General features: G+C 34.6%; 1 protein-coding gene across 1 annotated transcript in view; it reads right to left on the bottom strand.

Moving 5' to 3' along the window:
• The window catches only part of LOC120631752 (semaphorin-2A), a 132,412-nt gene that overhangs the window by 44,162 nt on the left and 74,125 nt on the right, over positions 1 to 14,125 (bottom strand). Inside the window, exon 6 of the mRNA XM_039901431.1 lies at positions 13,318 to 13,425. Within this exon, the coding sequence (XP_039757365.1) occupies positions 13,318 to 13,425 (108 nt within the window). The remainder of the gene's footprint in view (positions 1 to 13,317; positions 13,426 to 14,125) is intronic.

The following is a 14,125-nucleotide window of genomic DNA, read 5'->3' as shown; positions in this document are numbered from 1 at the left end:
ACACATTGCCATCTAGCCTCAAGTAAGCATATATACATGGTGGTATTTGATGATTCAGTCAAAGATGGTAACGGTCTAACATGTTACTTAATAATACGAAACGTTAAATCGATTGGCTGCACATCTTCGTCGTTAGGGTGGTAACTAGCTACGGCCGAAGCTTCCCACCACACAAATATACACCGTGTAAATGAAAACCGAAATAATAAGTATTTTTGTAATCAGTGATATCAAAATATCAGCACTCCGCAGTGAATGCGGTACATCATTATTTTCCCCATCTAAGTGAGCGTAAGTCCAGAGTAAACAACTCAATGAATCGGACGGAAGAGCCCGGGGCCTTCCTTCGAATAAGAAAGTTGTGGACAAACCGGCAACCTTCATTAGGCCTTTGCTTTGTTTGTTTACAAAATTAGCATCTTCAAGCTCCGAGAGGCAACGTCCGCCACGGCAATTATTACATATTGTGTGAAACTTCGCCGAAAGGATTTGCATCTTTTTAGGGTCGAGAATTTTAAGTCCAACACTCAACCCACTTTTTGTTCCCGATTACATGAATAGACAAAAGGAAAAGTAATTTAAGTATGAAATATTTATATCTAAATCGTTGTTTTATTTAAATATAAAAATACTTAAAAGACTATGAATTTTTAATATAAGGAAATTTGAGTGGCGTTGAATATAATATATTAATTGGTGGTGATGTCAGAACTGGACAAAATCTCTTTTATTTCTTTGGAATACGAATGGATTTTTTAAATATTTATACTTAGTTGAAATATATTTTATGTACTGTTGAATAGGTATATTCGCCCTATTAAAAGAAAATAAATACCAAAAGGCACCACCATAAGTTCGGAAGGCAGATTCTATCAAGCTATTTATTTTATTTATATATGTATTTTCGATATTCGAAAACAGTTAAAGTATTTTCACTATCGTATTCAATTGTATTTGTTATTCCAAGGAAAAATTGTCTACTCGAGAGTAGTAAAAGAAATGTTTTGACAAAAAGTAAAATGTATGAAACGGAACGTTTTCAGAACAGTGCACGCTGCGTACCTACCGAAGAAAGCAAACTCAGGTGCGGTGATTTACAATCGATTCTCCTTCGCTTCAAATCGTACGTTGCAATTTATTAATATTGAGGTTGCCAATGCACCGAGTATGGAGATATGCGTCATATGTGCAAAGTTACATAGAACTCTTCAATATTCTAGAATACCCATTATACAAAATGTTTGTTAATAAGAAAGTTTTATTGTATATTGAACATCATCATCATTTCTTCTTAAAAACTTATTACAGGGCACGGGTCTTCTCCCACAGAGAGCAGGGTTTAAGCCGTAGTCCAACACGTTGGCCCAGTGCGGATTGGCGGGCTTCCTACGCCTATGAGCTGACCTGTATGATACCAGGTGATATTTTAATTGCGTTAATTGAACACAAAATTAGTTTAGAAAATCAATTTTTGATTTTTCATTACTTGACCAGAAGAGAAATGAGGAGATTTATAAGACAACCAGTGTCAACGACGTTGCCTGTATGGTTGGGTATAAACTCTCTGAATCTGATGAACGTTGATGGCGAGATTCTGGAGAGGCTAACCTGGACCGAAAGGGCATTAAGTCTAGGTAGACTGACTAGGTGGACGGCTGGTCAAAGGCGGCAAAAAATCTTAAACCGGAAATCTCTTCGTGTTCAGTAATGTACGTTTATTGATTAAAAAGACGATTTCACTCACGTCACCTTTAAACGATTTGCAAGGAGAGAAGAGAAGTTAAACTTTTGAAATTATTGAAATATTTCAGCTTTATATTCCCACTTCAGAGCAAAGGCTTACATAAGTAACTTAAATCGGTATGTATCTCAAGTAAGCTTTAAGTTGTAAAGCGAAACAGACTATAAAACTCATATGTAGTAAAAACTTTAGAGCGGACTCAGGTGCAACGCTCCTGCATTCGATCCTCCTTCACGTCGGGTCGTACGTTTGCAATATATTGGTATTGAGGTTTGCCAACACACAAAATATGTACGTACCGGGTACACCTGAAACCTGAAACTATAAATGACTGTTATCCTTGTAAAGATATCTGCTTTCTATTTAAACCAAACTTTATCATTTTTAGGACTTAATTTATTCCTTTCTAAGAGACTATTTCGCAGTAGAAAAATAGACTCTAACGCCCGAAATTAAAAATAATCTAATCTTAAATGATTTAACGAGTCAGACACTTTACTAAGATCTCTGATGACTCATTCAAATATAATTAATTCGAAAATATGTGTGATGATTATTTAAATCGTATGAAAGGCTGCAAATCCAAGTTTTGAGCAAAATAAAATACCGACTGTTATAATATACATAGTGTATTACAAGTGTTCTAAGTTTGAAGTAGAGAGATACTTCAAAACTTTCTCACGTAAAAACATTAGAATTACAACGTAAAACAAGCAAACTCAGGTGCAACGATGCTGAATTTGATTTCCTTTCGCAGAGTCATCTTCGTTTATTACAAAACTTTTACATAACGATCGTGATTAATTGAATATTTGTAATGAGTTAGATACATGTTTATATATATTACAAATAGCCCAGACTCAAAATTTAGGAAAAAAAAATATACAATGAATAGGTTTTTTTTCGAATTTTGTTTACATCTGTTAATACAGAGGTCGATTTCTATAGCAAATCACAGATTCCATACTGATTTTATAGATGCGAACGGATTGACATAATTTTTTTGAGATAGCTTGGCAGGTGTTTCAGGTTTGCTTTTTATCCTGAGAAAATGAACTGTTCATAAGGCTTAGTCTTATGCGCAATTCTATTGTAATTTTACTATGCTAAAATAGCTTAACGGATTTCGATAAGATTAAATATCAAGGTATCTTGGAAAAATATCAATCCTTTAACTGCGTAAGTTAGGTATATGGTTTTATTTGCTTAAAGCATTAGCTTTACGTTTAATGTTGTTGTTTAAAAGAGAGTTTATCTGAGTGAAGCCGCAGACAGAGCTAGACGTCAATTTTCAGATATGACGACCAATAATAATCACTAAAAGGCAACGAAAGCTGAATAAGAAATATTTTGATTTAATTTTCGCGGCTTATTACATTTTCCGAAGTTAATAATCGAAATAATGTATAGATATGCGTACATTATGACATCATTATGCCTCATTTATTGTGCCGGGAGGAACTTTCGTGTACACAAAGGACCTTTAAATTGCAGGATGCCGCGGGTGAAGTTTCGGTAACAGTGTCACTATCAAATAATGAGATCGACACAAACTTTTGGCATAAAATATGAACGTAATTATTGTATTATACTTTTAGAACAATATTGTAGGAAAATAAATAATTAAAGAACAGTTAATAGATTGTTTAATTATAACAATTATTGTTCGATCCCATACAATAATTATAGAATTTTGATTGTCGTCATATTAATTTAACAAAAGTTAATACGGCTAAACTCAATCTTGGATAATCGAAGAAATATGGCCGACTAGTTTCAAATAGTTCCATTTTATTTTAAATTATATTTGTGTCACGAGAACAAGCGTAGAAATAAGAACCCCGTCAGGATTGCAAACTAGTAGGGTGTATTGTTAAGAAAATCTGCGTTTAATTCTTTACATTATTTTTAATTTATTTTTATATAATTGTTATGTTTTCCTATTCAATAAAAAAAAAAATATTGTAGTGGCTTTGAAATAGATAGTAAATTAAGTTAAGGTCTCGTTTACATTTGAAATCCCCCCTATTCAGAAGCCCGCTTTTTAGGAACTCTGAAGCGTTTATCAAATTAAGTGTTATAAAGTTCAAAAGCTTTGAAAAAGATTAAAGTTGCGTGTCCTTTACAATGAATTAAAAATGTTTTTTTAGGATCTCTATAAATTGGTTTGTAAGTCTGTTTGTTAGTTTATAGCTATGGTCATCTCAACCACAGCACTGATCTCAATGAAATTTGAAAAATATAGTTAGCATCATGGAGTCAGCCAAAGAATACTTTTTAACCCTGGTCAACAACTTGTTGTTTGATATTTCACACCAATTATTAAAGCACACCTATTATTTATTATTCTAAGTATTTTATTGCAGAATAATCTTACTTGAAAACACTAGCTCTACTACTAAACTGCTATTGGAAGAAAAACAGTGTAATACTCGTAACTATATTGTAAAATTGCACAATAAATTTTAATCTTAGGAGCGTTTATAGCTTTTACAATCACCATCACGAAACAGTACTGCGATAATAACGCAAACGGTATTGGCTCCATACCGAATATCATAGATATTGCACCTGTGCTCTCAGGCAAAATGTCTTCTGGAATATGAATTTGGATTCCGCTTACATGCTATAAACATTGGTAATAGAGATTCGTTGTATTGAAAAGGGTTTTTTTTTTTGTTAGAAATGTATCTTTTAGGCAGAGCTCAGAATTTATTTAAATACCGAAAAAGTTTAAGGGTTTTTTTAATATCGCCATTCTTTGTTGTAGACGTTATTCACATTGCGTTAGTATACTTGATAGGAAATGTTTATTTTAACTGATTATTTAGTCTTCGTTCGTTGTACAATTTTTGGGTAACCATCACATTATTTACCGTTATACGCATGTTGTAGAAAGAAAATGATTTTAATACGTTCAATACTTCACATGATTACGTAAAAATAAGGGTTTTGGCGCTAAAATTTTGGGATGTTAAACTTGTTTATTTCTTTTAAAGGAGCGGAACCAAATTTGGTTAAACAAACAAAATGGAAAACCAAACCGATTTGAGGACCAAAATGTCTTTTTTAAGTTTCCATAACTGTGCTTTACTAGGATCCAGCCGTTTGCGTGATTCCTTTAAACATATAATTTAATTAAACAGTATGAAAAATGTCGGTGAATATTTAAAGATATTACATGCATCCAACTTCAGCGGGGAAACTTCCCAAAATCTGTACATAACTAACTTTAAAAGCGAACATTAGGTTTGTCATAACTGATGTTCAGCAAAACTTCAATTTGCTGCGCTCCCGCAGAAACTTTACCCCGTGTTTCGCATATCAACATTGGTTTACTAAGAACGAAGCATTTGCAGTAAGAAAACAACCGAACGAGCTCTCCCAGGCAAGTTCCCTTCATAAACTCATGTTTGCTATCCACCTAGCAGAATCTTAATGAGAGAAAACGATAAAAATGTTCAAGTGTGTCTAAATGCTACTTTTTACGTAGTTTATTTGAAGTTTAACGATGAGCGTAAAGTCGGGCACAAAAATGTTCATGTGAGATCATCTGCGTGGTAGCTGAATGCACTATATAGCTTATAAAGTGATTTCGCTAAGTGCACTTCACACGGCGCGGCGCGGCGTCGGCTACACTCGTTATAATTGCGGTAATGACGGCCGCGTATGACACTATCACACTAAACTAGCGTAGGATTGCCAATTGAGAGATAAAAAAAAATCGCACCTAATTTAAATGTAATTTGTCGCATAAAAAATTACGTCTCACATTTTCACTCTGCAACATTGAACGATTCAGTTATTGTTGACGTTCATTTGTGTTTTGATATTTTTTTTTATTTAATAGATTATAAAAGATTAATATTTTTTTGATATTAATGTGAAAAGAAAACCAGACTTGAACATGAAAAGACCATTACTTTTTTTTGCGTAATATTTGTGCTCATTTCTGGAAAAGGTTTATACCATAGAGCTGAGATAATATTTATGTTAAATGGTAAGTATGAGAACGGTGACTTTTAAAGGCCATACCCTTGAATTTAGTTTAAGGATGCATATGCAGAGAAGAAATAACCGATATTTTGTTTTTTATGCCTCAAATAGTTTCTTGTTAATATTAGTTTATTTCAGTTAGGGCCATGTTTAAAATAAAACTTGACAGATAATTACTTAATTTTTTAAACTTATTTTTTTTTATTATTTTAGAAGGCTGGTTTAGTATCTTACTCGTTAGCGTATAGTGTTCCTATAGACAAAGGTACACTTGGGCTGATACAGCTTCAATTAATCGAAGTGAAATGGGATATCTTGCTTCGCTACGTCAATATAGCATTAAACGCATCAATGGCAGTGATAAGTGCAATTGTTTCAGATCAATTAATTTAATATTTGCTCATATAACAGGACCGCACCTTTAATACTTTTATTTCATTCGTGACGAGCTACAGATTTACCGATTTCAATTTAAATGGGAACAATCAATAAGCGAGGCTTATCGCATTTATTCGAACAAGATGGACGCGATGTGTTTTAAATCTGCTACCTGTACAAATTATCCTATTGTTGTGCGAACACGTTTACACTAAACCGAACCAAGCGTTTTCCGGATGTCCGGAGTACCTATCGGATGTTTAAAAAGGAAATTTAAATGTCGTAAATGCCAATCGACATGACGATTTCTCCACTACATAGTCATAGGATGGATAGTGTTGTATTCTATTTTCCAAAGAGGATAGTGGATGTCAGTTATTGTGTCGGTTTCTGATTGTACACCTAACTTTCATACGCTATTTTATAACATGCCGCGTTGCATTGCCCACCAGCGTTATTACTTCGACTTGGCTTTCTTTGCTTGCTTTAATCGCTATCTATTACAGATATATATAAAGATAAACATTTAAATAAAAATGTATATGTCAAACTCCCTAACGCTCTAAGTCGGAGTTCCGAGATCTATCCCGAGCAGGGGCAATTTGTGAATTTATAATTCTTGAATTTCCTCTGGTCTGGTCTGGTCTGGGAGCAAGCTTCGGCCGTCGCTGGTTACTATTCTACTAACAAAGACGTGCCACTAAGCGATTTAGCGTTTCAGCGATTAGGGTTATGGATTTTATATAACAAGTTAGCCTGCTGCCAACTTAGACTGCATCATTACCGAGATTGCAGTCAAGGGCTAACTCGAAGGTGAATAATAAAAAACCTAAAATTTATTAATAGAGATAGACACATACTGTGTCTAAATTTCCCTCTCCTCAACTTTCACTGGTTGATGAGAATGATGACATAAATTCACTTGTAACAACAACGTACGTATAATTTACAAGTAACTTTGTATAAGTATCGAAGTAATCGAAGTTTTCTTGACTTTGATGTACATGTGTTAGCCCGACATTAACAGATAAACTATGGTCTCTTAGAATTGATCTCCGCAATACAATAATTTTTGTTTAGAACAAACTTCTACGGACGCACAACACAACATTGATCGAGTCGAAATGTAAACGAGCTCTAACGGGTAACAAACGATACCTTTGTTTGTTTCAAATCACTTTCGTTTTATTGCTCGCGTTGACTAATCTTTTTCAGCTAACGGCTGCATCTCATTGTTTTAATCCCCCTTTTATAAAAGGCTTTGCTTTGATTTTTCTTAACTGTTCGTAATAGGCTCAATAAATTCAGCTACCGCCTGTTTGTATTCGCAAAACTCAAAAAGTGGTTGATTGAAATGTTAGAATTGTACGGTTTTCTAACATTTGCCGATATGATTTTTAAATGAAAGAAAGAGAAAATTTTCATTATTATCACACATTTGTGTAAATTAATTGGTTTAAACTAAACATGTGTGATAAAGGAGCTGGCTCAGTATAGCTGCATACTTAAATTCGTAGCTCTGGTTTTTAGCCAGCTCTTCGTCATGTCATTCGGCGAATCCTCGCGACTGAACGATAACAAAGCTATCATAAACTTTTATATTAACATCAACACAAAATTTTGATTGTCCTATAATCAAAGACATCAAATAAAAACAGCATTCAATTTAGCTACAAGTATAGGAAAAATGAAATTATTATCGCGGTTCGTGCACGAGCATAAATAAAGAAAAACAATAAAAATCAAGCGAACGGAATGCAATCGCGCCCGTCATTTGTTTCCAATACCCCCCCAATCGAAAACCGCCATTTGTAACAGAATAGATATAAATTGATGGCTGCGGTAAGGGAGCCCGCACATAGGTCTACTCGAGATAGTCTTAAGACATATAAATGCCTATGTCATGAGTAGCATCATTTGTCTTAATATGTAACATAACATTTGAAAAAATATTTAAGTAAGTTTATTTCCGGAACTACGAGTATGTGTGTTTAAAGGAAATAACTTGCTTTAACAATGAAGGAAAACATTTAGAGGAAATTTTCATGTCTGAGAGGTCTCGGAGAAAAATATTCATGATGATTTTTTGCCCTTCAATAGTTAAATATTAATATATTATTTTTTAACAGTTCTAAAATATATAACAATAATACAAAAATACAGGAAAGAAAAACGGACTACAGTATAAATTGATATTACGTAGTTAGTGCGGCAGATTTTCGCCAAAACATAAAAATATTGACCTATGCAAATTTCCATTACCGTGCAAGTCTAAGTGGTCTGACGTTAAAGCCGGTGTGTCACTGCAACTGCCCTATCAATTGCGTACATGTGATTTCACTCAATTTTTGAAACTGACGCGCCCTTCCCCTCTTGAGGGAGCGAGCGCATTACTCAAACCACAGATTATACTGCAATATTTTAGCCTTATTGTTTCGAATATGTCATTTTCTAATAAATTAGATAAATCTGATGCAAGAACGAAGTTAAAATTTAAATCAAGTTACGTTTACAGTATAACAGAACTTGCACAATTAATACAAATTTAATGTAAAATTTGTATTAATTGTGTATTAAATAATTTATAAGCGGCATAAAACCGTGACTTTTGTAAAAAGAGAACGCGTCGGTTCATTAATCATTGAACGTTTGTTGAACTGTATGTCCGTTAAAAAAGAGAGCAAAAATACTACATTTCATAAAGAGAAGCGCTGAATCGATTTCGATAATACTCTTCAGTTTAGAAGGAAGTGGACTTAGGAGTGGTTATGTTTTACAGTGCGAACGGAAAAATAGATTTCAGAAGTGAAGAGATTGCAATTCGAATCAGCATCCGTTAGACGCTTAGACGTCTGACGTTATACTTTATTCTTGTGGTTTGAGTAGTAAAGACGCGATATTCTGCTTAGGTAATTCAGTAAAGATAAAAAGCTAAGAGCCAGGTATCCTGCTATACCGTGTGGTGACAGTAGTCACCATCCCTCGTCTTCTCGCGGGTGTCATACCACGAGTATAACCGAGAAAGGAGAGTATCCGAAGTACTACTTCTACCATCGACTGCGATTACCAATTACCAACCCTAATTATGGGCAAACACTCCCATTGGGAGAGGCCTTTAGTCAAGCAGTGGTCTGCCATGGGCTATTGATAATGAAAATATTAAACACAAGAATTTCGACTATAGCATAGCTACTATAGACTCTCCTAAGGTATATAAATGCCTATGACATGTGTTGACATGTGTTAGTTAGTTTGTTTTCGGAGTTTTGTGCGTTTTAAGCAATAAAATGTCACTAGCTTTAATGGTGAAGGAAATTATTGTTAAGAAAATTACAATCCAAATTCCAAATGTCTGTCAATTTGCAATTGACTTGTCAATGGAAAATTACAGCCAAAAAACGGTTTAGGTGTTTCTGAGAGGAGTGTGTATGAGTGACCGTGCCAGGTCTGTAATTGGTTGATAATGATAAGTTAGGTAATTTTTTAGAAGATGATATATTAAACCAATATTAACAAGGTAAAAAGATGATTTTTTGAGGAGTATTCTAACCAACCTACGTTAAACAGCGGGAAATGAGAAAATAAATGCAACACGATTCGGCTTCCTAATGGACGCTAGACTTTATTCTTACGGTTTGAGGCGTTAAGACAGTCTAGTTAGGTAATTTGGAAAAGATAGTTTTAATTTAAAAAGCAGCACAGCGCTTCGCTGTAATTAAAAATAATTTTTCATAATCTTTTTAAAAAGATTAATTAAAACAGAGGGGTCTGTGAGCACTATCTCTGTGTTGCCAGCCTGCTCTGTACAAAGGACGGGCAAGTATCAACATTCGCATTGAATGGATCCTTCCCACAAACCTAATATATTTTCAATTTTAAACCTCCCCCACTCCGCATTGGGTTTTCGACTTTTAATAGGATTTATCGTTTTAGGCGAATTCTGTTTTCGTTTGTGCAGCATTTTCAACCAACTTCTAAAAGAAGGATAGTAGCAATTCCGTTTTTTTTTTGTCGAAATCGATTTCAATAAATCCGATAAAGTACGACTGTCTAATCAGTGCCATAGAAATTCGGTAAATTGAAAAGTAAAGTGGTAACTAATTTAACTACTACATACAACTCAATTAATTATTAAAGCATAACATAAAATTTTAGTGTTTTTAACATTTAAGTATTTGTTATGTACATATTTTATTTAACTTTGTGGTATATAGGAACTGTATAGGTTTTTTTTATTCTGAAATAATATACGGACCTATTTTAGATAGTTCGATTTTTTTGTCTTCATTTAATCAAATAGTTTGTCCTCAAAAAACTACCATTTGCCCCTTAAATTACCCCGATGCAACAGCTTGTAGGTAGTAACGGACAGACAGAAGTTGGTATTTTTTTCAAACTAACACTTCAATTTCTTTAGAGAGTCGTGAAAGTAATTTATAGAGCAAAAGCTTTAATTCATCTCGACAAAGTAAAACTTTATTAAGGAAGCTTCTCTCTTTGACTTAAAAAAGTTGACGCAATAAAATAATAAAGTTCACTACTGAGCTTTTGCCATTTCAATTCTAATGAAAACATAAAATTATATTTGCAAACACAACACTCTACTGACTGGGAAATATAATTATCTTTTGAATTCCCAATTTTATTAACCGATGTAAGACGTGTAATGTGACGTTTTCTACAAAACACTTACCTCGAATTACATAAATTATTAATTAAATTAGTAATTGTCATAAAGCGTCCACGAATTTAATAAATTAGGTTGCCTATCGACAGATTTTTTTTCGTAGTACAAAGCAGATGCTTTGTCCGTCAATTATTACCTGATGTTAAGTGGAAACCATCGCCTCCTTCGCAGAGCATGCAAGAGGCACGTCCTGCAACTTGCCGCCCTGTGTCCATCAATTTGAGGCGTAGGTATCAAGCCTAATGTATTACACCGGCAAACACGCCCTTCAGACCGGAACACAGCATTGCAACAAGCAGCATTGCTTATTTCTGCCTCTAAGCAGCAGCTTAGAGGCAGAAATAAGCATGGCGAACTGATGGTAAGCGTATGAATAAATTTGTAATGAAAAGCAATTGTTTTTTTTTGTATCAGTTATTGACATACAGGATATGTTGTTTTAAATCTCTTTAAAACAGATACTTTAATAATCTGTGTAATTATTTTAAATATATTAGAAAAAAATATATTGTGCTCTGCTACGAATTGACCACAATAGTCTATTGGACGTAAAAAAAAAAAAATGCCATACATTTAAACTACTACATTAATTCATCTAACATATATATTTAAATATATACAGATGAACGAAAAAGTAAAAATTCCCCCGAGTTAATTCGGAAACCTCGCTTCGCTTAGCCAATAAAATTTTCAATTATCAAACATATAGGGCTATTTGCTATATCATACAAGCCATTTACTCGGAACTGAGTCTACCGCGAAGGGGGCCACATCAAAGAGGATGCACTCTTACACCCGATAATACCCCTTTATCGTATTCATACTTTAAAACGAAAATTTGCAAAACGATCGTAAAACCCGCCATACATTCGACCTGATACGCGATAAAAACGTGTGAAGGGTCAAAACGACCGTCGATACATCATAAAATTATATGAAAGTCAAGAGCAGGGAAAGTGAGAGGTGAACAGAGCACGGTAAATTTATTGCGGCCTGCTCTCGATACCTATTGTGGAGAGCTTTTTTATGACTTTAAAAAAATAATTTTACAAAAATATACGCAGTTAACGACAAACCCCTGGTCAAGTGCGGTCCACACAAATTCTGGTTTTGAAATAAAATATTTTTTTCAAAATTAGTAATCTGCAACGCTGAAGAAAACCCGCCTGGCTGATAAAACCGTCCGTATTTTAGAACAACGATTAATTGTATGTTTCTTCACAATTTAATATACAAATCTTAATATGTTTTACGAGTTAGAACTCGATTCGAAATGCAGAATTATTTAAGGAAAGTTATGTTTTTACAGGTAAGTAACGGATGGCTGTAGACATCAAAACTCATCGATTCGAATGAATAAGAAATTCCAATTAACCAAGCTTGCACTCGTTTTCAGAAGCCACTTAAGGCCATACTTCTGGGCTATTGAAGTCATCCGCTCATGATTCTCTTCGCATCAAATTATATATTTTAGAGCAACGAGTATGCTATATTCTAAACCATTTTATAATCAACTATATGGAATGGAAATATCCTTTTCAAAATGTTTACGCCAGAGAGACGTTTCCGCGTCAAATTGTCATTGGATGCCGGCTTTACGGAGTCGTTCGGTTAGAAACTTCGACGTGGAGGAAAAATCTCCTTCCATCTTACGGCGTCATTTGGAATCAGCGCCCGTGAAATTTGTCGCGGTTGCCAGCGCGAAGCTACCGTGCAGTGCTCAATGCATTCGCACGACGAATGGCGGTATAAAAGGGACCCTTGTTAAAAACCACAGTTAAAAATGCACTATAAAAGGAAAATATCTGCATGCTTTCCTTTCTTTTCATTTATGGAACACATGTGCGGATTCTTAAGAACTGTTGCATCGCTGGCGCGCTTCCAAAAGCTCATGTTGGGATAACTTGAAGTGGTCCTAAAGACAATAATAGCCCCGTTATGCTGTTGTGCCAAGATAGCCTCGCTCGGATACGGTCTTGAGTTAATGCTTGTGTAGTGTACATTCAATTAAGGGAGTTTTGGTGCCAAGCGAATGGATATGTGAGATATGAGCTTATAATACCTAAATGCAAATAGTTTAACCGTTCTTGGTGACTATAGTTAGTCCATTAAAGGTCAAAAGAACATTTTAATGAATTTTAATAAATAATATTCCGTACCAGTTAAATTAAAACGGAATTGCTCGCGTCCGCTACGACACTCGATTTTATTTTTCTCATATACTTTATATGTAGCCCATGTTATGGTGTACCGTCATTACATCTATAATTTTTGATAAATCTTTCCGTTGGCTATGGCGTTTATTCCAGCAGTAGGCTATTGATGGTTGATGTCTAAAAAGATCTATGAATTTTTACGAATTTGGTTGTCTCAAAAGAGGTCGCTACATAGCGATACGAACACCTATTTATCCTCTGTATAAATTACTCTATTGTATTCGCGGTTTTCTTTCAGTTTCACAATTGAATTGTTTTTATTCAACAGCATAAGTAAACAAAGTAGTAAAAATACTTACGTATAGCACCCAATCCTTTGGACTGTGAGCATTGGTTCCACATACGTAAAGTCTTGATCCGTCACCCATCGGCTGGATCACTCTTACGTGGTTTCGGCAGTCGAAATGCTGTAACAAATGATAAAATTACATACTGCAAATGATTTTTCAACTACAAATACAGAGCGGCCTTTTTTAATATGGAAAGTTAAAATCAGCTGCAGCTGCTGAACAACTAAGGAAATTAAATAGTCAGAAACGGTACTCCGTCGGGAATCGAACTTAAAACTACGGTATGAGTTTTAAAAAGCTCAGCTTTTTACAGCAGTATATTGCAACACTTAAAACGGTAGTATGGAAAACAATAAATATATTAATACAGTCCACTGCTGGATTAAAGAACTCTCCTGAACGACTGGAGGATTTGCCTATAATCACCACGCTGGGCAAACGGGTTGGTGATCGCAGATCTACTACCTTGCACAGATGACGACCAGTCACCGTTATATATCCTTACTCGCGTCGTATGACATCCAAGGGAAGATAAGGGGTCGTAACTGTATTTTGATCTGTCGGCACCACGCAGCATTACAATAATTATAAATGCGACACTGATATTATAAAACGCTAGTATCTCTATTTGTTTATTTGTTTGTCTGTTACCCACTCGACCTTACTCATGCGAAGATGAAAAAAAAAACACAGATTTACGTCCCCGTTCTGGGGGATTCCGGCCTCACCCTTAAAATAATATTGACGAAATTTGGCATAGAATTTGCATCCTGAAGACGGCATAGAAAAAAGCGTTTTAATACGCATTTTTGTATGA

The sequence above is a fragment of the Pararge aegeria genome, chromosome 18 (genome assembly GCF_905163445.1).
Source record: "Pararge aegeria chromosome 18, ilParAegt1.1, whole genome shotgun sequence".
Taxonomy (NCBI): domain Eukaryota; kingdom Metazoa; phylum Arthropoda; class Insecta; order Lepidoptera; family Nymphalidae; genus Pararge; species Pararge aegeria.
The sequence above is the reverse complement of the archived record's forward strand: the minus strand, read 5'-3'. Positions and strand labels throughout refer to the sequence as shown.